At 36.9% G+C, this 27822-nt stretch overlaps 1 protein-coding gene and 1 non-coding gene across 3 annotated transcripts in view; both read right to left on the bottom strand.

Moving 5' to 3' along the window:
* The window catches only part of Dcaf1 (DDB1 and CUL4 associated factor 1), a 71458-nt gene that overhangs the window by 33944 nt on the left and 9692 nt on the right, over positions 1-27822 (bottom strand). For both annotated transcript variants that reach the window (XM_026383765.2, XM_026383764.2), the window contains 10 exons: positions 20669-20745; positions 17745-17818; positions 14448-14561; positions 9497-9634; positions 7409-7921; positions 7013-7114; positions 4446-4604; positions 2634-2813; positions 1706-1915; positions 335-504 (listed from right to left, as the gene is read on the bottom strand). In XM_026383765.2, coding sequence (XP_026239550.1) covers positions 335-504; positions 1706-1915; positions 2634-2813; positions 4446-4604; positions 7013-7114; positions 7409-7921; positions 9497-9634; positions 14448-14561; positions 17745-17818; positions 20669-20744 — 1736 coding nt within the window. In that variant the 5' untranslated portion in view covers position 20745. The remainder of the gene's footprint in view (positions 1-334; positions 505-1705; positions 1916-2633; positions 2814-4445; positions 4605-7012; positions 7115-7408; positions 7922-9496; positions 9635-14447; positions 14562-17744; positions 17819-20668; positions 20746-27822) is intronic.
* LOC113179445 (small nucleolar RNA SNORA73 family) lies at positions 21536-21729 on the bottom strand. Its single transcript, XR_003300348.1, has one exon. It is a non-coding gene; the product is annotated as a small nucleolar RNA SNORA73 family (small nucleolar RNA).

Consider the following 27822-nt stretch of genomic DNA (forward strand, 5'->3'; position numbering starts at 1 on the left):
AGTTTAAGTACCAAAAAACAAGGACTCCAGCTTCAAGAGAGGACTTCAAACCCAGCTCTATGGTTAAGATATGTAAATTACATAACTTCTCTGAGAGTATAAATTGTTGATCCTTGTCTACCATGTAATGTTTACAATCACCAAGACCATATATAGGAACAAGCACTCTGTAAATTAAAATCAAATTTTTGTGCTTAATTTCATTTCTCAAATTCAAGTCTAAATTCAATAAATGTTTGTTAAGTGTACACCATGTGCAAACCAAACCAACATCAATTTTAATAAAAGCAAAAAGCAGGATGGAACTTCATTTGAAACCTTTCTCTGGTCCCACCTTGCATAATAGGTCTTCCAATTGCAGGCAATAGAAATAAGCTGTAACAAGAGTTGCACACAAGAAAGTTTGAGGAAGACTTCAGCTGGTTCCCAGTATAGCTGAGCTGGGCCATATTCTATCAAAAACTCCATCATTTCCACAATCTGTTCATGAGTATATGAACATGCCTATAAGGAGACATACATGTTATTTTTATATATACTCTATTATCTGCCTGTCATCTTCTGAAGCACAGCTCAGTGACCAACAGATTTTGATAATAGCTTTCCAATACCATAATTCTTGAGTCAATAGCCAATATGTGAAACAATGATTACATAACTTTTTAAATTTTATTTATTTAAGTTGTTGATGGACCTTTATTTTTTATTTACATGTGGTGTTGAGAATCGAACCCAGTGCCTCAAAATTCAAGGCAAGTGCTTTACCACTGAGCCACAACCCCAGACCACATTTGTTTATTTTTAACTACAGACTCACATTTTTCCCAATAAAATAACAATGTTATTTTGTACATATGTTTCATAGCTTAAAAAATAAGATGGGCATGGTGGTACATGCCTGTAATCCCAGTGACTCAAGAGGCTGAGGCAGAAAGATCACAAGATCAAAGCCAATCTCAGCAACTTAGCAAAATCCTCAGCATCTTATCAAGACCCTGTCTCAAAATAAAAGAGACTCACAGTAAGTAGCTGAGCAGCAAAAGGCCCTGGGTTCAATCCTTAGTACCCCACCCCCCCAAAAGAGAGAAAGAAGCAACAGGGAATTTATATATTTTCAATCTGCTGATTTCTAAAACATGCAAATACTGACCTTGGTCCCAAAATATAACAAATAAATTCCAAAATGATAGAAAAGTAGAGATATAGACATACTCTTTCCAAAAATAATTCTGCACAAGAGGCAGAATATCTAGTACTTTTCAGAGAAGAAAACTCTTTAAAGGGCTGGGGATATAACTCACTAGTACAGCACTTGCTCAAGTCCCTGGATTCAATCCCAAGTCCAAAAAAAAAAAAAAAAAAAAATCAGTAAACAAAAATTACGAGTTCCTTAACACACATTTAAGTTCACCCTTTAGTTTTAGTGTCCCAAGAAAATAATGACTTAGTAACTGACAGCAAAATATGCCCCTGAAATTCACCTATTATATACATTTTCAATTGTTTTGTTTCATACAGGGAAAGTAACATTCAACAATGCATTATCTTGCAGAAATTCCACTGATCTGGTGATGCAACTGTGTGTGGGAACAAGACTAATCTTTAAAAACTATATCCTTGGACTGGGTGTAACTCAGTTTTCCTAGTACACACAAAGTCCTGGATTCAATCCCCAATACCACAAAAACAGAATACATCCTCTTACCTTGTATGGGGGTTGAGGGTGAACAAGAATGCCACCCTCAGTTCTCTGAAGTGACTGTTTTACTTGTTCCAATTTAATGGCCAGGTGAGCCTCAAAATACTTGCGCAAGGCCATGCAGGTATGTTTCCCAGTTTGACGGCTAGCAAATATTTCATCATCACTCAGAAGTGCACCCTGATCTTCCAAATTTAGAATCTCCAGAGTACTGATCTATTAATAAACATTAAAAATTGAGGCAGAAGAAGGAGAAAGGACAAGAAATGTAAAAGGAAAACAAGGTAGACTTTTTTTTTTAATATTTTTTAGTGTTGGCGGACCTTTATTTTATTCATTTATTTATATGAGGTGTTGAGAATTGAACCCAGTGCTTCACACATGTGACCCAAGCATTCTACCACTGAGCCACAACCCCAGCCCCAAAAACAAGGTAGACTTTTATGCCTAAAAGATGAACAAATATCAAAGTATATCTATATATACAACAGGCTATAGCCATATGAAAACAAAACATTAAACTCACATAAAAAAATTATGCAGCTTTTAATTATGTTAAAAGATATATAGGCATAAAGTTTTTGCTCTTAGAAAGGTCAAGATTGACATAGGATTACTGCATCCAAAGCCAGTCTATAATGGCACAAAGAGTCCTCCAACTATTAAAGAGAAAGGGAATGGGGCTGGGGATGTTGTTCAGAGGCAGAGCCTGTGTGACGCCCTGGGTTCAATCTCCAGCACCCACATTCTAGCATTCTTGAGGCTCTGGCTTCAATCCTCAGTACCACAAAAGGAGGAGAAAAAAATTTACACAAAGAATGATAACAAAACTCCTCCAATCAGAAGCTTCCTCTCCTCGTTGGGATGCTATTAAAAGCAGCCAAAACAAGCAGGATCTCTGCACTCCTGCCAAGAGAAGGTAAAAAATGCTTACCAAGTTCACCAGACGACGAAGACCATCATAGCGGTCAAAGAGTTCCAACACAGCCCGGAATGAGAAGCAAATTGAGAAAAACATGGTAGCATGGCAGCATCCTGAGGCATGAGAACACTCCATTAACCACAGGGTATAGTTCACCACATCAGACAAAACATTGTGGGGATGCATGCAAACCTGCAAAAAATAAAATAATAATAGTTTTTTTTTTTAAATTGTGGGCAAAGGACTCTTTGAAAGAGATGAAAAATTCATCAGTATAAATACCTTGGCAGAAAATAATGATCTTTCCCAGTCATCATTCTTAGTTTAAGTTACAATGCAATTTTAGAACACATCCTTTGAAAACTATCTAAATTTAGTTATTCTAATTCATCCTATACTGAGTACCAACAAATGTTATCATTTAATGCTCACATGGCTCTGTTACATAGATACCTGATCTCCACTTAACAGATGAGGAAGAGGCTCAGAGAAATTATCACCCTTCCTGAGGTGATAAAAGTAGATGAGCCTATGAAGTCTACAAGTTTAGTTTCCATTGACTCATTAATTTATTTATATGTATTTTGATGTATGCTATGAGTTAGACAAAGCATTCCCCAGGTCTGTTACCTTTTTCTATATCTTAACTATAATTAATTTTGTTATACACAGCTTAGTTTACTATTCTCAATCTCCTTGCATAATGTTCAATTGAAGAGGGGAATTTTTTTTTTTTGGCTGTACTGGAGATCAAACCCAGGGCTTCACACTTACTAGGCAAGGACTGTGTCACACTGAGCTACATCCCTAATCCTTTTTTTACTTTTATTTCAAGACAAAGTCTTGCTAAATTGCCCAGGCTAGCCTCAAACTCGCAATCCTCCTGCCCCGGCCTCCCATGTAGCTAGGATTATAGATTTGTTTGACACCAAACCCAGCTGATTATCTGAATAAGCAAAGACAGAGCTCAATTTATATATAAAAAAAAATTGCCAGTTTTGCTTTACCAGAAAAGATATGCCACACTGAGTATTAGAAAAACATTTCAGAAATGACAAGACCTTCCCTAAGGGTTCAGGGTTGGGGGCGATTCACTTTTCAAATGTTCAACACCGCTCATATTTTTTATTTTTTTTTAAATCACTAAGCATAAAAGAGGATTAACCTGAAAAGCAGCAGAACCAAACACGAAAAAACTATAGCCCTGAGAAGAGCTGGGATGATTTCACTATCTCCACCATAAATTATCTCATAATAAACACAAAATATCATCTATCATTTTTGCAATAAACAGATTCAAAAAGTTAAATGTAACTCCACTGAGGAACATCGGAATAGTGCCTAATTTTAATGACACAAAAATGGCAAAAAATAAATAAAGCTTCTAGAACTGCAACCCATCCTGCATTTTCCAAGAAGAGTCAGAAATTTTTTAGAACCTTTCCTAAACAATTTTACTTTTATAAAATGCTTTGTGAAAAGTGGCTGTTCATATTCCTTGCAATTTTTCGTTAGAATTTAGTTCTTCAACTATTCATTTTTTCCTCATCCAAAAGTTATTCTATGATTATCTTATTTATTTAGTACTAGAGATTGAACCCAGGAGTGCTCCACTACTGAATCATATCCCTAGCCCTTTTTATTTTGTATTTTTAGACAGGGCCTCTTTCAGCTGCTGAGCCTGGCCTCAAACTTTCTATCCTTCTGTCTCAGTCTCCCCAGTTGGCTTCTATTATAGTAGGTGCTACCACGCCTGGCTCAATGTGCTCTTTTAAACAGTCTGTCCCCACCCAATCCCTTTCTCATAAACCTGAATGGACTTACTCTTTCCATAGCATCCTGGTTATAGGACAGGTAATACAAGCACATGGATACACCAGTTGCTGCCATAGAAGGACGAGGAATTTCCAGTAATTTCTGTACTCCACCATGGGCAACAAATTCTGTGGCAAATTTGTTATGGAGCAGGAGAGATGCCAGATGCTGAACAACAAAGACACATGTTATCATGGAACAATCGAAAGAATCACAAAAATCTATGAACATCAAAGTAAGATAAAGTGCTAAATACAAGACTTCTCTAAGTATACAACCACTTTCTCACACAGAAAAAAAAGAAAAGAAAAGCCAATATTAACAGAAATGAAAAAAACAAAAACAACAAAAAAAAAAAACCTTAAGATTTCAAGACATTACTCTCTGCCCTCCTAATACCAAAGTTTCTTTTAAATGGTTTGTCTGTTTATTTGTTTTGTGCTGGAGATTGAACCCAAATCCTTCCAAAACCACTGAGCAACAACCCTACTCCATTAAAATATTTTTGTGAAATTAAAAACAATAAGCCAGGTGTGGTGGTACACTCCAGTTATCCCAGCAACTCAGGAGGCTGAAGCCAGGCTCAGCATCCTATCAAGACCCACACCAACTTATCAAGAACCTGTCTCAAAATAAAAAATAAGAAGGGCTGAAGACATAGTTTAGTGGTAAAGTATTCCTATATTCAATCCCTAGTACCAAAAAACAAAAAAAAGAAAAATATTGCTAAATAACAATATAATCTTATAAAGTCATTTTATTTGGGCATACCTCTCTAAAGAACTTTTGCTAACCTTCCCCTTAAGTTATTTTAATATAATTGGTTCTGTGTTCTAGCTTTGATTCAGTATTGACTCAATTAATAAAGTCCTGAACTTAGCTTCTTTAAATTGACCCTCAATATATTCCCAAAGAACTATCCTAAATATCAAAACTGGAAATTTTTACAATTAATAAGAATAGATTTTAGGGCTGGGGATGTGGCTCAAGTGGTAGCGCGCTCGCCTGGCATGCGTGCGGCCCGGGTTCGATCCACAGCACCACATACCAACAAAGATGTTGTGTCTGCTGAGAACTAAAAAATAAATATTAAAAATTCTCAAAAAAAAAAAAAAAAGAATAGATTTTAAATAGAACTGAAAAGCTTTTTATATTTTAAGTTTTCTTCATTTACTGTTCAAATCCCACTAGCCTCTTTGGGCAGACCAGTTTAAGGGCTGGGAATACAATGCAAATAGTAGGGGGCTTGACAACTCTGAACCCAGAGCAAAGTGAAAAGTGCTGAGGAGAGCCAGAGCTCCCCCTCCTATTTCCCATGCCAGGTTATCTTCCAGGAACAGACAACACAACACAAATTAGAAACTACATGATTTAATACTTTACAGGTTTTGTCAAGATCAGTGGCAAAAACTACAGGTATGCCCTCTTTTCAGAAGTTCTTGCAACACCTAGACTCAAACTAATCCTTATATATAGTTTGAATCAATCCCTCTCTTTGTTTTTTGCTGTTTTTGTTGTTGTTTAATATCTCTCACACAAGTCTCTACCATGCTTCTACCCAATTCTTCCTTCAAGAAGCAGTTAAACCATGTGTAGGACCCTCTACCATTTAGGCCATGAAAGTGTTTTTTTCATAATGTCACTCCAATATAGTAGCAATTCCACTGCCATAATAGGTACATTGAGGAAACAGAATAAGCAGGCTCAATGATTAACAAAAACCTTAAATATATCTGGCTCATGACAACCTATAACCCAGCTCATTTCACTCCCATCAACAAAGACTCTGGTGGTTTCCTTTCCTTATACCGAATGTCTGTACAAAGTCAAATTACCCATCAATTATTATTTTAAACCATTTTGTTTTTACTCGCTTAGACATCTAACTCTTGTATCATGAAGTCTTCCTTTTGAACAAAATAGTACACCCATATTTCTACAGTATAATTTTCCAATAAGAAGGATCTCTTCTGAGATTTTTCCGTGTTCGTCCATATTTCATTTTTATTTATCCCTTATGTGACTTTGCACAGAAACAGTTCAATAATGACACCCATTATAATTCCCCACACACAAAAAAAAACAGAAATAGCAACTATCCAAATCCCGTCTTCCATTACATCATGTTCAGGAACGATGTTACATCTGAAAACAATACCTCTGGGCCACTGGAGACAAACTGACCTCCAGTTTTAACCCACAGCTCAAAGAATAATCATGAATTTAACACAACTTACACACACACACAGTGCATCCCACATGTCAGTCCAATTATATCAGTCCTCCTGCAAACTCAAAATTTCTGAGGACTGAAAGGCAAATTCCCTCATTTCAATTCCATTTTAATATATTCTGGATCTGGACTGCAGTAGTTACTGATCACATATGGTTAATTAAACATAAGTTAATTTAAAAATAAATAAAATTTAAAATTCAATGTCTAAAAGGCACTAGCTACATTTCAATATCTCAAAAGTGTGGCCAGTACCCACTATACCCACTCTATAAAGCAGAATAAATATAAAAAGTTTCTACCAATAAAATTCTCAGTGTCCTAGTATTTGTAACAACTTTACCTTGAGGGCCTCAAATGTAAGCAAGACATCATTAGTCTGTTTCAAGTCAATATAGAACATCATCAACTCCCGTGATCCAAGCTGCATGAATATGGGAAGTAACTGAAATAGAAGACCAAAAATAAATCTTAAAATTCTGGCTTTATTTTTCACACATTGAATAAAGAAGAAATGACGCACCTCTTCCTCTACTTCCTCATCAAGAATAAACATAGGACCACAGTTTGAAAGAAAAAATTTTACCAGAAGTCACCTACACAAGACATTACCAGTTTGGGACAAAGCCTCTTTCTTCTGTAGTAGAGTTAAGAAACATAAAAATGTATAAAGTGATACTAAATAACCCAGAAATATATAGTCCCAAAGTGTGAACAATACACTTCCCAATAAGCTTACCTCCTGGTATTCTCCTAGAGGGGTCAAATATTGGAGAATGAGTCGCTGCTCAATAGCGGGAGTCATAGGATATAGGGTATAATTGGTGCCAATCACCCAGGGGGACATTTCCGACCAGCTGCTGTTAGATAGCTCAACAAACATGCGATCTGGATCAGAAGATGAGAAACCCAACTTTTGTTTGGCTTTCCTAAAGCTCTCTCTGTCACCCTGTTTTGCTGCCTTGTTTTTCTTCAATCCTCCTTCCTCAGGTTTGGTTGCTGAATTTACTCTACTACTGGTCTTATGGCCTGAATCAAGATGAAAGGAGATCTCCATGTCTCCAGAAGCTTCTTCTTGTTCTCCATCCACTACATCTACTGCCATGTCACCATAGTCCATGTCCACAGCTTCCTCATCCAGAGGCAAAAGGGGCTCGGAAGACAATTTCCGTGGGCTAGGACGCTTATTTTCTTGTCGCAAAGCCACTTCCTGAAGCTGTAGCTCCCTCAGTCTTCGAAGAACTATTGCCACCTATCAACAAACATCGGTGTAAAAGGGGTTGTCTTTTCTACTTCTTAAAATGATTCTTAACAAATAATTCTTATTTCCACTTAAAAAGAACTGGATACTAATGCCGTCAGTACAATGCCTAGTAAAAGCAAACAATTTGATAAATATGTTGATTTGATTTCTATAAGATGATAAAATTATACTATGGCTAAAAGCTTCATTCCCATATAATTTCCCAAAGAACTCAAATCAGAAGATTTGCACCAAAAAGGCATTTAAAATTCATCTGGTATGATTCAAGGTAGGCTGAACCATCCAACCAGAAGAGGTAGATACATTTTTTTCCAACAATGGAAATTCATCCCAGGGACTCACAAATGAGAGGTGAACACTCCACCAATGAATTACACTCTCAACTCTTTTTTATTTTTTTTATTTTGAGACCAGGTCTTGATAAATTGCCAAGGCTAATCTTGAACTTGCAATCCTCCTGCCTCACCTCCCAAGAACTGAGATTACATGCTTACACTATTACATCTGGCTTAATCATGGATTCTTTTAAAAAGCCTTTGAAAGGCAAACAAAAAGGTTTCTCAAACTTTAAGCTATTATAAGTTGTATTCTGTTAGATATTGTCATCTACATTGTAGATAATTATTACACTGTAGATATTATCTACACTGTATATAATGACATGATTAATTTTTTTGGGGGGTAGGTGCCAGGAATTGAACCCAGATGCACTTTACCAGTGAGCCACATCACCACCCAGTTTTTTAAATTTTAGGACAGGTTCTTGCTAAGTTGCTTAGGGCTTCACTAAGTTGCTGAGACTGGCTTTGGCTTTGAACTTGTGATCCTCCTACCTCAGCCTCCTACATCACTGGGCTAACAAGTGTGTGCCACCAATCCTGACCATGATTGATTTTTCAAATAAACCTTTTTTTTTTTTTTTTTACTTTTTCTTTTAATTACTTACTTTGGGGGCCAACCATAAGAAGTAGTATTATGCTTAGTCTTTTTTTTTTAACATTTTTATTCATTAATTTTATTTATTTACTGGTATATTGATGCTGAAAATAGAACCCAGTGCCTCACACATGCCAGGCAATTGCTCTATCATTGAGCCACAATCTCAGCCCTTATGCTTAATCTTAAATAGAGATGGGGAAGAGTCAGACATGGTTGCATACATCTATAATCCCAGTGACTCACAAGGCTGAGGCATGAAGAGTGCAAGCTTCAGGCCAGCCTCACCAACTTAGAGAGACCCTGTCTCAAAATAAAAAGGGCCGAGTATCTGGCTCAGTGGTAAAGCACCCTGGGTTCAATACCCAATACCAAAACAATAATAACAAAAAGACCATCTCAAAATAAAACATTAAAGGGAAAAAACAAAAACAAAATAGAGGAGGCTGGGTGGCAAAGAACCTTCAGGATCCAAAATTTTGGGTTTTTAAAAAGAGAAAGAAATATTGATATAACTATGCTGCAGTACAAGGTATAAATAATCACCTATTCAGATTCAGATAGCAAGAATAAATTTAGGAATACTCTCCCATAGCATGCTACAATTCATTCTAAGATGATCCTTACCAGCTGTGAATTTTCATCCCTATAGTTGGCAGCAATATCTTGATTTTCCATAGCACCTCCTAATAGTCCAGTAGAATATGTCCTCAAAGGTTGATCAGCCTCTCGGGCCCATTTGAAAAGATTCTCAACGATTCCTTCCTACAGTAAAGAAAAAAACAAAACAATTCAGAAAAGGACCACTTTCACAGATAAAAATATAAGCAAAAATTTCAGTCTTATGACAAAACAAAAAAAGTTGAAATATTTCACTGTTGTTAACAAGAACAAAAAATGAAACCAGGCAAAGTTGTACACACGTAGTTCCAACTACTTGGGAGGCTAAAGCAGGAGTTCAAGATCAGTGTGGACAATATCATAAGACCCTGTTCACCAAAAAACCAAACAAATAAAACAAAACAAAAAGCAAAAAGTCGGGTTGGGGATGTGGCTCAAGTAACATGCTCGCCTGGCATGTGCAGGGCGCTGGATTCGATCCTCAGCACCACATAAAAAAATAAAGATGTTGTGTCCACCGAAAACTGAAAAATAAATACTAAAAAATTCTCTCTCTCTCTCTCTCTCTCTCCTCTCTTAAAAAAAAAAAAAAAAAAAAAAAAAGTAAAAAGTCAAAGTAAGCCAGGCATTATGGAACATGCCTGTAATCCGAACTACTCAGGAGGCTGAGGCAGGAAGCGCATAATTCAAAGTCAACCTGAGCAACTTAGTGAACCTATCTTAAAAAAAAAAAAAAAGGCCAACACAGTGGCGCAAGTCTAAGCTCATACGCTCACAAGACTTCAAAGCCAGTCTCAGCAACAGCGATGCACTAAGCAACTCAGTGAGACCCTATCTCTAAATAAAATACAAAATAGGGCTGGAGATGTGGCTCAATCCCCGGTATCCAAAAAAAAACAGGGCTAAGGATACAACTCAGTGCTTGCTTAACATGTGGTAGGACCTAGGTTCAAACCCTAGTACCAAAAAAGAAAAAAAGATCGAGAAAGACAGAGAAAGAGAGAGATGCGCATACACACACAAACACACACACACACACACACACACACACACGTAAATACTTTTTCTTTTTAGTGGTGGTACTGGGAACTGAACCCAGAAAACTCTACCACTGAGTTATATTCCCCAATTCTTTAAAATTCTGTGATAGGGACTCACTAAATTGCTGAAGTTGGCCTTGAATTTACCATCCTCCAACCTCCCCCTTCCTAATGCTTTTGTTTTTCTTCAATCCTCCTTCCTCAGGTTTGGTTGCTGAATTTACTCAACTACTGGTCTTATGGCCTGAATCAAGATGAAAGGAGATCTCCAAGTATCCAGAAGCTTCTTGTTCTCCATTCACTACATCTACTCCCATGTCACCATAGTCCATGTCCACAGCTTCCTCATCCAGAGGCAAAAGGGGCTCGGAAGACAACTTCTGTGGGCTAGGATGCTTATTTTCTTGCCACAAAGCCACTTCCTGATGCTGTGGCTATAGTCTTCGAAGAACTATTGCCACTTATCAACCCAGCCTCCCAAGTTGCTGGGATTACAGGTATGCCCCATCATGCCAGACCCAGAAGATTAAATTTCTAATAGTTTAAAAATAAAGCAAATATATACATAATGAAATATTACTCAGCAATAAAAGAAAATAAAATCATGGCATTTGCAGGTAAATAGATGACGTTGGGAGAAGATAATGCTAAGTGAAGTTAGCCAATCCCAAAAAAAACAAAATAGCAAATGTTTTCTGATATAAGGTGACTGACTCATAGAGGGGTAGAGAGAGGGAGCATGGGAGGAATAGACGAACTTTAGATAGGGCAGAGGGTGGGAGGGGAAGGAAGGGGGCAGGGGATTAGCAATGATGGTGGAATATGATAGACATCATTAAACACAGTTCATGTATGAAGACATGAATTGGCGTGAACATACTTTATATACCAATAGAGACATGAAAAATTGTGTTCTATATGTGTAATAAGAATTGTGATGCGTTACGCTGCCATATACTTAAAAAAAAAAAAAAAAAAAAGCAAGCAAGGATGGGGCTGTAGCTCAGTGGCAGAGAACTTGCCTAGCATGTATGAGGCACTGGGTTTGATCCTTAGCATCACATAAAAATAAACAAATAAGGGCTGGGGTTGTAGCTCAATGACATAGTGCTCACTTAACATATGTGAGGCACTGTGTTCCATTCTCAGCACCACATATAAAAAAATAAAATAAAGGTCCATCTACAACTGCAAAAAAAATTTTTTAAATAAAAAATAATAAAGCAAGCAGCCAAGCACAGAGGTACACATCGGTAATCCCAGTTACTTGAGATGCTAAAGCAGATAGATCACAAGTTCAAGGGCAGCCTAGGCAACTTATGAGGCTCTCAACTAAGCCTAAGCCACCTGGCAAGCCTCTACCTCAAAATAAAAATAAAAAGGGCTGGGGCTGTAGCTCAATGCTAGAGTGTCCCTGGGTTTACTCCCCAATACTAAAAATAAATAAATAAAGCAAGCAAGCACTGGGAGGTTAGATCAGGCTCCATCCCCAGCACAAAAATAAAATAAAAATGTAAAATAAAGCAGACTATGAGGCATACCAAATTCCTCAGCAAATTTTTAAAGCTAAAAGACAAGACATTTATATTATTTTTTAAAATATAGCAACCAAGCTGGGCATGGTGGTGCACACCTAGCAACTCAGGAGACTGAGTCACAAGTTCAAGATCAGCCTGGACAACTTAACAAGACCCTCTCTCAGAATAAAAAACAAAAAGGGATAGGGATGTATATCAGTCACAGAGAATCCCTGGGTTAAATCCCCAGTACTACAGACACACACAAAAAAGTACCCATGCACAATGGCACACGCCTGTAATACCAGCAACTCAAAAGACTGAGGCAGGAGGATTAAGTTCAAGGACAGCCTCAGCAATTTATTGAGAACCTGTCTCTAAACAAGCATAAAACAGGCTGGGGATATGGCTCAATGGTGGAATGCCCATGGTTCAAACCCCAGTAGTGCAAAAAAATAAGTAAATAAAACAATAGAGGGGCTGGGGCTGTGGTTCAGTGGCAGAGCACTTGCCTAGCATGTACAAGCACTGGGTTTGATTCTCAGCACCACATATAAATAAATGAATAAAATAAAGGCCCATAATCATCTAAAAAATTTTTTTAAAAATAGAAACAGAAATACTTATTTTTTTGGATATATATTTACATATGAATTTTTTTTTATTGTTGGTTGTTCAAAACATTACATAGTTCTTGACATATCGTATTTCACGCTTTGATTCAAGTGGGTTATGAACTCCCATTTTTACCCTAAATACAGATTGCAGAATCACATCGGTTACACATCCACTGATTTACATATTGCCATACTAGTGTCTGTTGTATTCTGCTGCCTTTCCTATCCTCTACTATCCCCCCTCCCCTCCCCTCCCATCTTCTCTCTCTACCCCATCTACTGTAATTCATTTCTCCCCCTTGTTTTTTTCCCCTTTCCCTCACTTCCTCTTGTATGTAATTTTGTATAACCATGAGGGTCTCCTTCCATTTTCCATACAATTTCCCTTCTCTCTCCCTTTCCCTCCCACCTCTCATCCCTGTTTAATGTTAATCTTCTTCTCATGCTCTTCCTCCCTACTCTGTTGTTAGTTACTGTCCTTACATCAAAGAAGACATTTGGCATTTGTTTTTTAGGGATTGGCTAGCTTCACTTAGCATAATCTGCTCAAATGCCATCCATTTCCCTGCAAATTCCATGATTTTGTCATTTTTTAATGCAGAGTAATACTCCATTGTGTATAAATGCCACATTTTTTTTATCCATTCATCTATTGAAGGGCATCTAGGTTGGTTCCACAGTCTAGCTATTGTGAATTGTGCTGCTATGAACATCGATGTAGCAGTGTCCCTATAGTATGCTCTTTTTAGATCTTTAGGGAATAGACCGAGAAGGGCGATAGCTGGGTCAAATGGTGGTTCCATTCCCAGCTTTCCAAGAAATCTCCATACTGCTTTCCAAATTGGCCTCACCAATTTGCAGTCCCACCAGCAATGTACAAGTGTACCCTTTTCCCCACATCCTCTCCAGCACTTGTTGTTGTTTGACTTCATAATGGCTGCCAATCTTCCTGGAGTGAGATGGTATCTTAGGGTGGTTTTGATTTGCATTTCTCTGACTGCTAGAGATGGTGAGCAGTTTTTCATGTACTTGTTGATTGATTGTATGTCCTCCTCTGAGAAGTGTCTGTTCAGGTCCTTGGCCCATTTGTTGATTGGGTTATTTGTTTTCTTATTGTTTAATTTTTTGAGTTCTTTGTATACTCTGGATATTAGGGCTCTATCTGAAGTGTGAGGAGTAAAGATTTGTTTGTAATAATTTGTACTTATTTTTAAAAATTTTTTTTTTAGTTGTAGGTGGACACAATACCTTTACTTTGTTTTATGTGGTGCTGGGGATTGAACTCTAATTCACATTTTCTTGTTTACGTATCACTTATTTCACCCTAAATTACCAGTTGAGCATGTCTGCCTGTCCCCAAATACATACATGACAAATGTAATAAGCTCCTAACTTGATGATAAAACATTCCAGAACCTTGCACAAAAAACTGTCTTCAGGTATTAGCTGAATGAATATTAAATACTACCAAGAATAGGATGGACTTCCTTGAAAAATAAGAGTTATCACTGGGAAAGACTCACTCATCAAAGAGTAAGAATTTAGATAAAATCATAACTTTATTTTAAAAACAAGATCTTAAGATTAAAAAAAAATACCATAGCACACATGCAGCAAGTACTGTGAACAGCTATTTAAATTTTTCTTTTGTGTATCTGGATTTCTTAAATTTCTATAACATACATTGCTATTTGGATAAGAAAAAGCCATAACAAGAAAGACAAGTCCAACAGATCATCATTCAGTTAAAAATGAAACAATGACTTTTCTTTTTAGCGAGTACCTTTTCTTGAAAAACAACAGCAGTTTCCAGCCCTGGCATGATGTCCAGTAGCAGTCTGCAAGCTGCCGTGTTTAATGGGGGCTCTCGGCTTGTCATCACATATGCATTCACCAGCTGTAAAGAAAAAAAAAGACTATTTCAACCCAAATTATGGAAAATTATTGAAAATTCTGAATATATTCCTATCACTTTTCTTAAAAGACATGAAAGAATACCATACCAACAACTGTTAAATTTTTAATTATTATAAATTAGTTATGACCAGGCAGAGTGGTGCATGCCTGTAATCTCAGCAATGACTTAGGAAGTTGAGGCAAAAGGATAACAAGTTCGAGGCCTGTTTCAGCTACTTAGGGAGATCATGTCTCAAAAATAAAGAATACTCCATGTATGTATGATATGTCAAAATACATTCTACTGCCATGTATAACTAAAAAGAATAAATAAAAAATTTTTAAAAAATAAAGAATAGTCAGGCTTGGTGGCACATGCCTATAATCCCAGCAGCTTGGGAGGCTAGGGCAGAATGAGCACAAGTTCAAAGTAACTTAGCCAGGCCCTAAGCAACTTAGCCAGTCCTTAAGCAACTTAGCAAGACCCTGTGTCAAAATAAAACATAAAAAGGGCCAGGAATGTGACTCGGTGGTCAAGCGCCCTGGGTTCAATCATTGGTACCAAAAAATAAAAATTAAAAAAAAAATTTAAAAGGCTGGGTATATAGGTCAGTGGTAACACACTCCTTGGGGTTCAATCCCTAATACCAAACAAAAAAATATTGAAGTTATGATTTTCTTTTTAGCCAAGATTGTATAGTTTCTTCTACAGCTGAAAAAGTCAAATTATACCCCCCACACACACACACAAAAACAACTCAGCAACCAGGAAATTAAGGCTCAAAGGATATTGGAAAAAAAACACCTCCTCACACTTATATATACTTCTCCCACCCCTGTATTAGGGACTGGACCCAGGGGCACTACCAATAAGCTACAAATCCATAGCCCATTTTATTTCTGAGACAGGGTCTAAGTTGCTCAGGCTGGCCTTGAACTTGTTAGCCTCCTGCTTCAGCCTCATGAGTCACTGAGATTATAGGCATGTGCCACAGCAACTAGTGCCAAAAAAAAAAAAAGCATAAATATATACTTCTTCAGAAGTATAAAATAAGTCAAGATAAGCCCCAGATTTGACAATAGTTAATGAAAAACTTGAATTTTATAATAAATTATGTGTACATATACAACAATAAAACTTTTGACACACCTAGTTTTTATTGAATATCTACTATTAAGTAGTAATAGTTACCATTACTATTTTCTGTGCTGAGTACAACAACAGTAAATAATTATTGACACAGTCTCATCAACAAAGGCTTACAATCCAACAGAGGTGACACAAAAACATAGTATCTGAGTACAGGATACTACATGCCTCCAAGCCCAGCTTTTAAGTGGCTGAGGCAGAAGGATCAAAAGTTGAAGGCCAGCTAGGACAACTCAGCAAGACCCAGTCTCAAAATAAAAAAATTTAAAATGCTGAGAAATGGGCTTGGGGCATACATAACTCAATGGTAGAATGCTTGCCTAGCATGTGTGGGTTCAATCCTTAGCACCCCATAAAAATAAATAAATAAAATAAAGGTATTGTTGTCCATCTACAAGTAAATAAACTTTTTTTTTAAATTCATTTTAGGGGCTGGGGTTCAGTGGTTAAGCGCTCGTCTAGCACATCCAGCACCACATAAAAATAAGTAAATAAAATAAAGGCATTGTATCCAACTACACCTAAAAAATAAATACTTAATTTTTTTTTTTAATTTTTAAAAGCTGGGGGAGGGGCTGAGGCTGTAGCTCAGTGGTAAAGTGTTTGCCTCGAACGTGTGAGGCACTGGGTTCAATCCTCAGCACCACATAAAAATAATTAAAGATACTGTGTGTTCATCCACAAGTAAATAAATATTAAAAAAAAAAAAAAGCTAGAGGGAAAAAATAAAAAGGGCTAGAGTTTGCCTAGTATTCATGGGGCCCTGGGTTCAATCCACAGTACTTAAAAAAAAAAAAGCTTAAAGATGCTACAAAAGGTTGTTAGGAAGCCATACAACCCATGCAAAAGACTCAAGGAAGGTTTAGAAAGAAAAGGATTCAAAGTTAAAAATCAGAACAAAAAAGACAAGTAGAGAGTAATTAAGGAGAGGAGGGCCAAAGGTCAAGAAATGAAGCTGAAGAGTAGAAAGGCCAAAGACAAGTTTGGTTTTTAATACCAAACTGAGGAATTTAAATTTTTATTCTAAGGGCAATGAGACACTATTAAAGGATATTCAGCATTCCATGATGAGTTTGAGTATTTTAGAAAGATTTCCGGGTTATAAAATGAAGAATGGATTAGAGCAGGACAAAACAAGAAATCAATTAAGAAGGTATTGTAGTAACCCAGTGAGAGGTGGTAGTGGCTAAACCAAGGTCTGGCAACAAAGGCAGAAGGAAATAAAAGAACCTCTCACTTTTGAGGAGGAAGGGACAATACAACCTAATAAATTCATTGAACAAAGGAACTTGAAGGAGTAAAGGATACCTGACTATACAAGGACGTCATTACGGAGTTACAGAACATGAGAAACAGACTATGAAGCAAAAAGGGATGCAGATTCATTGTCTGTGGGACATATCCAGGTTGGGAATGTTTGGAAGGCAGTTGAAAGTAACCTGAAGCTGAGAAGAGACACTGGTGATAGAAAAATTAATTTAGGAATCAATACTAATACAGATGATAACAATAACACCTAAGTTTCATCAAGTTCTCATTATGTGCCAGGCAGGCTCTGTATCAAAGTACCTTTCATACTTAATGCTCTCAAGCACCATGCCATTCCACCTCCAAACAAACCTAACAGCCACAATTTATTGAGCTATTACTAAATTCAGAAGTTGTGAAATACAGTTTTTTTGTTACTTCACAACAGCCCTGAATTAGATGATGCACCTTAAACACACATCCAACACACACAACATTGTTTTAATGCAGAATCATACCACATACATCATCCTTATTTTTCCATGTAAAAGCCCAAAAGAACTCCTATGGTCACAACTAGAAAATCATCTTGCCCAAGAATGAGAAGAGAAAGAAGCCCCTGATTACTCTTATTTCAACTGAGTGAACACCAAATAAAAATCTACCCACTCTTCTCCCGACTTTGCCAAGGCCTTCAGTGAAAGCAAATTATTTACAAAAATAAATTTATAAAGGTACAGCATCTGCTGATGATAATCTCTGGAGAAAAGTAAGAAGCAAACCTACTGCATTCATGAAATCATCATTCTTGAAGAGTATTCTCAGCAAGTGGCCCAGCATACATTCTGGATCAGCTCGACCTACCAAAAGAAGAGGGGAGGAACAAAGGAATGAGTAAGTCATCCCAGTCAAGTAACTTAGATCTCTGGAATGGCACCTGAGTTGTTATAAGTACTAATAAAATGCTGAAAAAGTGAAGAAACACAAGATTCCTATTCTGAATTAGATTTCATAAGAAATACTTTGTAAATTTAAAAGTGACAATATACAAAAACTTGAGACATTGCTCTAACCTTCCCATTTCCCAGTATACTGCCTACATGACAACACTGAAATAAAAATTGAATAATGGATCCATACCAGTATCACCAAGGATATTTAAGATTTGCAAAAGAATCTTAAAGGCGCCTGAGAGAGAAAAAAAAAAACATGACTCCACAGCCACAGAAAGGTAGGAAGCATATTTCTTTTGCGGGAAGATAGGCTCCAAATTAATCTCTCCTTCAATTATTATAATAACAGCAGCAGCAATACATCCTCAAACCTGTAAGAACACCCAAGGTAGGAGTAACGGAAGTGAATCCTACTAAGTAATCATCAACCCTAAAGATAAAGTAACCTTGACCATCTTAACTCCCTACCTGTTAGGGAAAGAAAGGTGGCAAAGAGACCAGGTGTTGCTACTCAATGCACAGGCTAAAAGTAAATGAATGAGCAAATGACTGAAAGAATTATTGGTTAATTTTGAAAACAGATACCTTCTATTTCATTTCCTTTCGGAGCACATAAATTTACAAAAGAATACATATAAAATGAAGAAAAGATGTGAGCTGCTGATATTGTGTTTTGTTTTGGGGTTTTGTTTAATTTGATTCAGTTTGATTTGGTACTGGGGAATGAACCCAGAGATGTTCTACCACTAAGCTACATCCCCAGTCCTTTTGATTTTTTGAGACAGGACATTGCTGAATTGCTAAGCTAGCCAGGAACTTAGAATCCTCCTGCCTCAGCCTCCAGAGTTGCTGGAATTATGGTGTGCTGCAGCCTGGTATGAAGTTTTTGACTAACCTATAATCACTATCTCAAAGTAATTCACAGTTACAAGAATGGAATCATAGGGCTGGGGGGTTGTGGCTCAATGGTAGAGTGCTTGCACATCAGAGACATATGAGGCACTGGGTTTGATCCTCAGCACCACACAAATAAATAAAATAAAGGTACTCTACATACATCTTCAACTAAAAAAAATTTTTTTTAAATAATGGAATCATAAAAACAAATGAGGACTTTACATAATTTTCACTGTTTATAAAGTTGTGAAACCAAAATCCTTATTTTTATTTTTTTTAAAAATTATGTCAATGTCAAATATTGTTTAACATTAAGAGGTAGAGAGAAAAAATTGAATCTTTTACTTTTCTCTCCTTTCTTCCTCATTACTACTTCTTCCTTCCCAAAATAATGACATTATGCATGATCATCTTTTTCTTTTGATAATCCCATGTATTAACTTAATTTCTGATTTCACATTCACATTGGTATTTCCTTCATGCTCTATTGCCTTACTGAAGATGTGGGTTAACTGAATATTCCAGAACTGTGTAGGAAAGTCTAGGACAAAAGTAGCATATAACATCACTTAAACAATTAAATACTCAATTTGAAATGCCTAGATTACTAACATTCAGATGGAAACACAATATTCTTATTTTTATGGCTCCTATTTATTTATGCTCTCTCTATATACACAAAATTTCAGACCCTCTCCACAAAGGACTACTTCTAACTAGAGTATGTATGCGGTTTGAGACCATTCATGACTTAAGCTTTGCCCACTCGTAATCTACCTTTGAAAAAAAGTAAAATGGCAAAAATCTCAAGTCCCATATAATCCTGTATTTTAGCAAACTTCATGCCAAAGCAGGCTTGTTTCAGCATGATTCTAAATTAGCCTCCACCAAAAATAAATAAATGGTTTGATACAAGAGGCATACTTTAGCTTTCAAGACTTACTAAAGCAGACATCGAGATGTTTACTTATAGTGCTGGGGCATTTAGCTCAGTAACAGAGCACTTGCCTAGCATATCTACTGCCCTAGATTCAATCTCCAACACCACCAGAAAAAGAAAAAAAAAAAAAAAAAAAAAGAGCAAGAGAGACACAAACATAATAGACTGCTGTTTATTCGGTTCCAAATACTAACATTCTAACTAAAAGCAAAGCATGAATACATTTTCAACTGTTATTTCCCTACAAGTATGATAATTATCATTAGGAAGATGATGGCATAGAGTAAAACCCCTTTCTGGTTTAATAAATAAATAAATAAATCGGGAGCTGGGAGGTTATGGCTCAGTAGTAGAGTGCTTGCCTAGCATGTGACTAGTTCGATCCTCAGCAACATAAAAATAAATTTTAAAAAAAATTGTGTCCATCTACAACTAAAAAAAAAAAAAAACTTTAAATAAGTAAATCAGAAGGGGAAATCTTTTTCTCAAGTCTCTGTAAGTACAGTAACTGAGTTAACTAAGGTATACCTAATTTAACTCCCTTAAGTTAATTATGTTTTATTTGACCTATAAATATCACAAACATTTCCATTTTCCAGGTATTTACTTTTCTTCATTGCCCTCACCTTGAGAAATATTGTAATAAATAAAAGGTCTTAAAACTTACCACAGAAAATGCTATTTGTTTTTTTTTTAATATTTTATTTTTTTAGTTATAGATGGACACAATACCTTTATTTTGTTTATTTTTATGTGGTGTTGAGGATCAAACCCAGGGCCTCATGCATGCTAGGTAAGCGCTCTACTGCTGAGCCACAACCCCAACCCCAACCCCAAGAAAATGCTATTTCAATTGAAAAATATTATTAACAATTTTCTTTTGTAAGGAAAAAAGACCCAAGCTTAAGAAAACATCTTACCAGGATGTCGATCATCAAATGGGTCTGGATCTCCCTTACGATATTCTTCAGTTTCTTTTTCAATCAATTCAGACATCCTAGCACAAAGGGAAGAAAGGATCAATTCTAAACATACAATAAAATGTACCACCACTTACAACAATTCAATAATTGAGGTATAAAAGCAAAAAGTTAGAAAAACAGTATTTTTCTGATGAGCACATAAATCTAAACAATCATCTCATAAAACATTTCCCACTCCCATATTAATTCTTCCCTAAACACTCCCTACCTCAACAAAAAGAGGAAAAAAAAAAAAAAAGGAAAGAGAAAAGCACTACCATCACCTTAGAATCCAAAAACCTATGCGTCATCATTAAAATCTTCCTGTTCTCCTCACCCTCCACAATAATTCCCATTAGCTCTACCTACAAGATACCTCCTACTCCAATCAGTTCTCTAAATTTTGACCTCTCCTATCCTTATCCAGACCACCATCACTAACTAACTATGCTTCCAACAATCCTTTTTACTGATCTTGCTTCCTAATTTCATGCTTGACCTGACACAATTCATTCTTTAACTTACAATGACATACACAATACCCTGAACTAAGCCTCAAGTCCTACCTTGGCCTACAATTTTTACCTGGCTTCTGCTGCTTCCTGATCACTCCTCCAGTTCTCTACATCTCTTTCACTGTTTCAGTCACATGACTTTCTGTGCTCTTCAAAAAGTCTAAATTCATTCCTACTTCAGAACCATTCTGTATGCTGCTACCCTTCACCTATAAAGTGCTTCCCCCCACCTAAGCCTCCACTCCGCCAAGTAACTATTCATGATTTCATTCACTCCAGATTAGTTGGGTTTTTTGTTGTTTTTTTTAAATATTGTTTCCTGCATAGTTTGCCTCTTCAGTCATAGTCCACAAGACTCTTGAGAAGTTGTAGAAATATGCAGGCACAGTCACAAAGGCCAGCTACATCTCCAAGGAACTGTACATCATGGGGAAGAGTGCTATGCTCCCCTATGTCACCTGGACAGAGCCCAGGGAGACTCACCCTCTTAAGTATCCATGCTGGACAGCTTAGTTTTGCCAGTTCTCGGATTCGCATAAATGGAATCACATATCCTCTTATTATATGTGGCTTCTTTCACTAGCATGTTTTAAGAGTCATCCATATTGTTAGACATACCAAATTCCTTTTTATTTTGGTACTGGAGATTGAATCCAGGGGCACTTTGTGCTTTACCACTGAGCTGCATTCCTACTAGCCCTTTTTACTTTGAGACAGGGTCTCACTAAGTTGCTGAGGCTGGCCTCTAACTTATAATCTTCCTGCTTTAGCCTCCTGAGTCACTGGGATTACAGCCCCCATCCCCGCCCCCTCGGCCCCCACCCCCCGCACTTGGCTCAAATTCCTTTTCATTCATGCACTGTTAAAACAAGAAAATTATTTTAGTACCCCTGAGCAAGACTTTGTTTGGGGGATAGGGGGTGGGCACCAGAGATTGAATGCACCTCAAGGGCACTCGATAACTGAGCCATATCCCCAGCCTTATTTTTGTATTTATTTAGAGACAGGGTCTCATTGAGTTACTTACCACCTCACTTTTTTGCTTAGGCTTTTTTTTTTTTTTTTTTTGCCACCACACCCAGCTCCTAAGCAAGACTTTTTAACCTTTTACAATGACAATCAAATACAAGGTTATCCACCCTCCACATCTAACATGTTCTGCCCTAAGTCATACTTTCCTACATGCTTTATTTTCACAAAATCCAACTTCTTAGTCTTAAAGATTAAGTTCTCTGTAAAAATTTTTGGCCCACTCTAATCAAGCCTCAAAAGTATTTCTGCTTTTTTCCCCTTTTCCGCTTAACTCTGCATATTCTCTTTACTACAAAGGATTGTAACACAAATTAGAATTAGAATTACGTGTTATAAGATCTACCAGTATTCTCACCAGGCATGATAGCGTATGCCTATAATCGCAGGGGCTCAGGAGGCTGAGGCAGGGGAATCACAAGTTCAAAGCCAGCCTCAGGAACAGTGAGGTGCTAAGAAACTCAGTGAGACCCTGTCTCTAAATAAAATACAAAATAGGGCTATGATGTGATTCAGTAGTTGAGTGCCCCTGAGTTCAATTCCCAGTACCCCTCCCCCCAAAAAAGATCTACCAGTATTCTCAACTGAAACCAAGCAACTTAGCACAAAATTTAAAAATGGGGATTCTAGCCAGTAATGGTGGCCTGCAACTCTAATACCAGACATTCAGGATGCTAGAGCAGGAGGATTTCAAGTTTGAGGCTACCAACAGCCATTTACTCAGATCCTATCTCAAAAAAATAAAAAGGTGGCATACACCTGTAATTCTAGTGTCTCAGGAGGCTGAGGCAGAATGATCAAAGTTTGAGGCCAGCCTCAGCAACACAGCAAGACCCTAGGTAACTTAGCAAGATTCTGTCTCAAAATTTATAATAAATAAATAAAAGGGGCCTGGCATGTGGCACACACCTGTAATCCTAGCAGCTTGGGAAGCTGAGGCAGGAGGATCACGAGTTCAAAGCCAACCTCAGCAACAGCAAGGCACTAAGCAACTTAGTGAGACCCTATCTCATAAATAAAATACAAAATAGGGCTGGGGATGTGGCTCAGTGGTCAACTGCCCCTGAGTTCAATCCCCAATACTAAATAAATAAATAAACAGGGCTGGGGATATGGCTCAGTGGTTAAGCACCCCTGAGTTCAATTCCCTGTACCAAAAATAAATAAATAAATAGAGCTAAGCCAGCTGTAGTGTATATTCAGCTCCTGAATCTCTGGGATTATAGTGAATCTCTATAATCCCAGAGATTCAGGAGGCTGAGGCAAGAGGATTGCTAGTTCAAGGCCGGTCTCCGCAATTTATCGAGACCCTGTCTCAAAATTAAAAATTGAAAAAGAGGCCTGGGGATGTAGCCAGTGGTAAAGCGGCCCTGGGTTCAATCCCCAGTACCAAAAAAACAAAATATAAAAAGGCACCAGGAATACAATTCAGAGGTAAAGCCCATTACGTTCAATCTCCAGTATAGAATCAGGGGTAGCAAGACTTTTGCAGCCAGATTGTCAGGGTTCAAATCAGAGCTCTTGCATTAGCTGTGTATAACTCTACAACTTACTTAATCTCTCTGTGTCTGATGTGTAAAATTAAAATAAGAATTATTATTTTAGAGCTGGGGGTGTGGCTCAGTGGCAGAGAGCTTGTCTAGGACGAGTGAGGCTCTGGGTTCAATCTTCAGCACCACATAAAAATAGATAAAACAAAGGTATCATGTCCATCTACAACTAAAAAATATTTTTAAAAAAAGAATTATTATTTTATAGCGTTCCCGTAAGGTTTAAGTTAATTAGAATGAAGCCTGACACATGAGAACTATTTTTTTTTTGTAAATTATGAAAACTGGAAATTCAAAACAAATAAGACAATTAGTTTAGGATGGACTATTAATTGGAATAGAGCAAGAAGTGCTCCGCAGTGGTACTCAAGGTTTTATAACTTGATAAGGATGATGATTTTGAGCAAAAGAACCCATTTTGGATGCTTGAGCAAAGTATAGTATACAAATGACACCTCAAAAAAATTTTTTTAATTTAGATTAAGTTTATACAGCTTAATTGAAAGCTCAAAGCCAGTCCCTTTAAATATAATCAAGAAAAAGGGCTAATAAAAGATCAATTAAAGTTATAAACTGGACTACAGATGTAACTTAATGGTAGAATACTAGTTACCCAGTTTGCACAAGGTCCTGAGTTCATCCCTAGCACAACATTAAAAGAAAGAAAAATTTAGTTATCAATGATATTTTTAGTGACAAATAAGATAAGGTTCAGTATCTCTAACAGCTGACACACAAAAGATCCTCAAATATTTGAATAAATGACCTGTCTGATTTAACTTTTTTCTATTATTATAACCACCACAAGGTTTATAAAACACACTGCCTTTTTTAATACTTCATTATATGCTATTTTTTACTACTCTGCATTATTTCTTATCTGTTAGGCTTAAGCTGCTTTCCAGATGGTTATTTCCTTGAGAGCAGTGGCCCTCTACTTTAAGATTTGCATTGCTGAAGAGCACAGTAAAAATGATCAAATATGTTAATGAATGTGGAATAACCTTGAAAATGAAAGATTACATTGTTGGGGTGTTTTTTTGTTTTTGTTTTTTTAACAGTACTGGAAAATGAATCAAGGGGCTCTCTACCACCAAACCCATCCCTAATTCTTTTTTTTTTCCCCAACACATGAACTTTTTTTTTATTAGTTGCACATGACAATACAATGATCTTGACATATCATACATTTGATTCAAATGGGGTAAGAATTCTCATTTTTCCATGAGTACAGGTTGCAGGATCACATTGGTTATACGGCCACGTATATACATACAGCAATACTACTATCTATTTATTTTGATACAGGGTCTCACTAAACTGCCCAGACTGGCCTCTAACTCAAAATCCACCTGCCTTAGTCTGCCAAATTTTGGGATTACAGGTATGCACCACTACAACCAGCAACATTAAGTATTTTTAATATAAGTATTCAATAAATATTTCTTGAGCCCAAAGCTAACCTTATCATATCCACTAATAACTCACTCCCATTTCACAGTAACATCAATAATACACATTAAGCCAGGTGTGGTGGCACACACCTGTAATCCCAGCCAGCGCTCAAGAGGCTGAGGCCAGAGGATCACAAGTTCAAAGTCAGCTTCAGCAATTTAGCAAGGTTCTAAGCAACTCAGCAAGACCCTCTTCTCTAAATAAAAAATATTAAAAAGGGGGCTGGGATTGGCTCAGTAGTTAAGCACTTCTGGATTCAACCCCCAATACCAAAAATATTAATAATAATATACATGTTAACTGTACAATATTTAGATTCTCTAATTTGCTGTAGCTGCATTTCAAATATCTTCTCCAGCAACTTGGGAGGCTGAGGCAGGAGGATCACAAGTTCAAGGCCAGCCTCAGCAACTTAGCAAGGCTCTATCTCAAAATAAAAAGGTCCACGGATGTAACTCAGTCATAAGTGCCCCTGGGTTAAATCCCCAGTACCAAAAACAAACAAATATTTTATTTAAGTCTTAGTGTTTGTTCTTAACAGTTCTTAGACTTCAATGCTTCTATAAATTAAAATCTAGTTTCCTATCAACAATAATCTTAATCTCTTAAAAAAAAAACTGTACTTCCACATATTCCCCATGTATTCAGAGCAGTTGGAAACAAAGCATTTACCCGTTTTCAAACTTGCATAAGATTATAGTTCTTCTCTTCATAAATATCACCACAGAAAGGAATTTTTTCACAGCATGGCATCAAGGATTAAATGTTAAAGATACCTATATTCCCATGATATTCTCCTTAGAAAACGTATAAACATTCCTCCCCAATATTTTTCACTTTTTTCCCTCCTTAAGACAATGCAGTCCTGTATGCCTATAATCCCAGCTACTCAGGAGGCTAAGGTAGGAAGATGGTAAATAAAAGGCCAGCCTTGGGCTGGAGATGTGGCTCAGCGGTAGCGCGCTCGTCTGGCATGCGTGCGGCCCGGGTTCGATCCTCAGCACCACATACCAACAAAGATGTTGTGTCCGCCGAGAACTAAAAAATAAATATTAAAAATTCTCTCTCTCTCTCTCTCTCCTGTCTCACTCTCTCTTTAAAAAAAAAAAAAAAAAAAAAAGGCCAGCCTCAGCAATTTAGGAAGACTGTCATCTCAAAATAAACAAGGATTAGAGATGTAGTTCAGAGGCAAAGCACCCAGGGGTTCAATCCCTAGAACCAGAAAAAATAAATAAATAATGGGATAACATTATGTACCACATAGTTATTATGTACCAGGTTGTAGGCAAATCACTGAGAAAACACCAATAAAAAGACAGTTCAGCTGGGGCTTAGTGGTGCACAATAATCCCAGTGACTCAGGAGGTTCAGACAGGAGGATCACCAAGTTCAAAGCCAGCCAGGGCAATTTAGCAAGACCCTGTCTCAAAATAAAAAATAAAAAGGTCTGGGGATGTAGTTCAGTGGTAGAGCACCCCTGGCTTCAATCCACAATACCACCAAAAAAAAAAAAAAAAAAAAATCAGGGACTTCTGGGGTTATAGCTCAATGGTAGAATGAACGAACAACTGCCTACATACATGCACAAGGCCCTGGGTTCAACACCCAGCACCACCAAAAAAAAGACATAATTCCTACTTTTAAGAAGCTTGAAACTTAGTAAAAAGACATGTTTAAAAAAAATATAGTGCAAGGGGAGAAGGGGAATAGCATGGATGATGGAAGGAGACCCTCATCATTATACAAAATACATGTATGAAGATGTGAATTTGGTGTCAATATACCTTATATACAACCAGAGATATGATAAACTGTGGTATAAAGGTATATTAAGAATTGTAATGCAAATAACAATAATAATAAAGCTCATGTATAATGGCATAATTTGCTGAACATACTTTATATAGAGTTACGAAAAAGGGGATTGTGAATGGATAATTATGATTGTAATGCATTCCACTATTGTCATGTATGTAAGAAATATATATATATATATATATTAGTGTAGAGCTAGGGCAGGGGCTCAAGGTACAGCACTTGCCTAGCATGTGGGAGGCACTGCATTCGATCCTCAGCACCACATAAAAATAAAGTAAAAAAATATAGATAGATAGTAGATAGATAGAAAGTACAGTGTGGTAAGTGTTATAATGGGGGAAAACTGTGATGTATATAAATGATAGTAATTTTTTTAAAATAATATTATTTTTTTTAAAAATAATAAATAAAGGGGGTGACCAAACCCACCTATGAAGTCAAAGCTAGGGAAGCTTCTACAGATATGATTTGTTAACCATTCATTCAAAGGACTGGAGCTTGTGAAACAGACATGACAAGGAAAGGTATTTCAGGCCAAAGAAATAGCAAGTGTGAAGGCATACAGAGATTAGAAAACATAGCACTACTCCTTAACAGAAGACCAATGCTATGAGGCAGAAAAGGGAGGTCTAAAGAATTCACCTCTTATTCTGCAGGAACAAAGCAGCCATGGAAGAATTAAGAAAAGAGACATTACAATCAGATTTCTATATGAAAAAGATGAGTTTTCCAGCAAGAGGGAAGG

Source organism: Urocitellus parryii, chromosome 2, assembly GCF_045843805.1.
Source record: "Urocitellus parryii isolate mUroPar1 chromosome 2, mUroPar1.hap1, whole genome shotgun sequence".
Classification (NCBI taxonomy): Eukaryota; Metazoa; Chordata; class Mammalia; order Rodentia; family Sciuridae; genus Urocitellus; species Urocitellus parryii.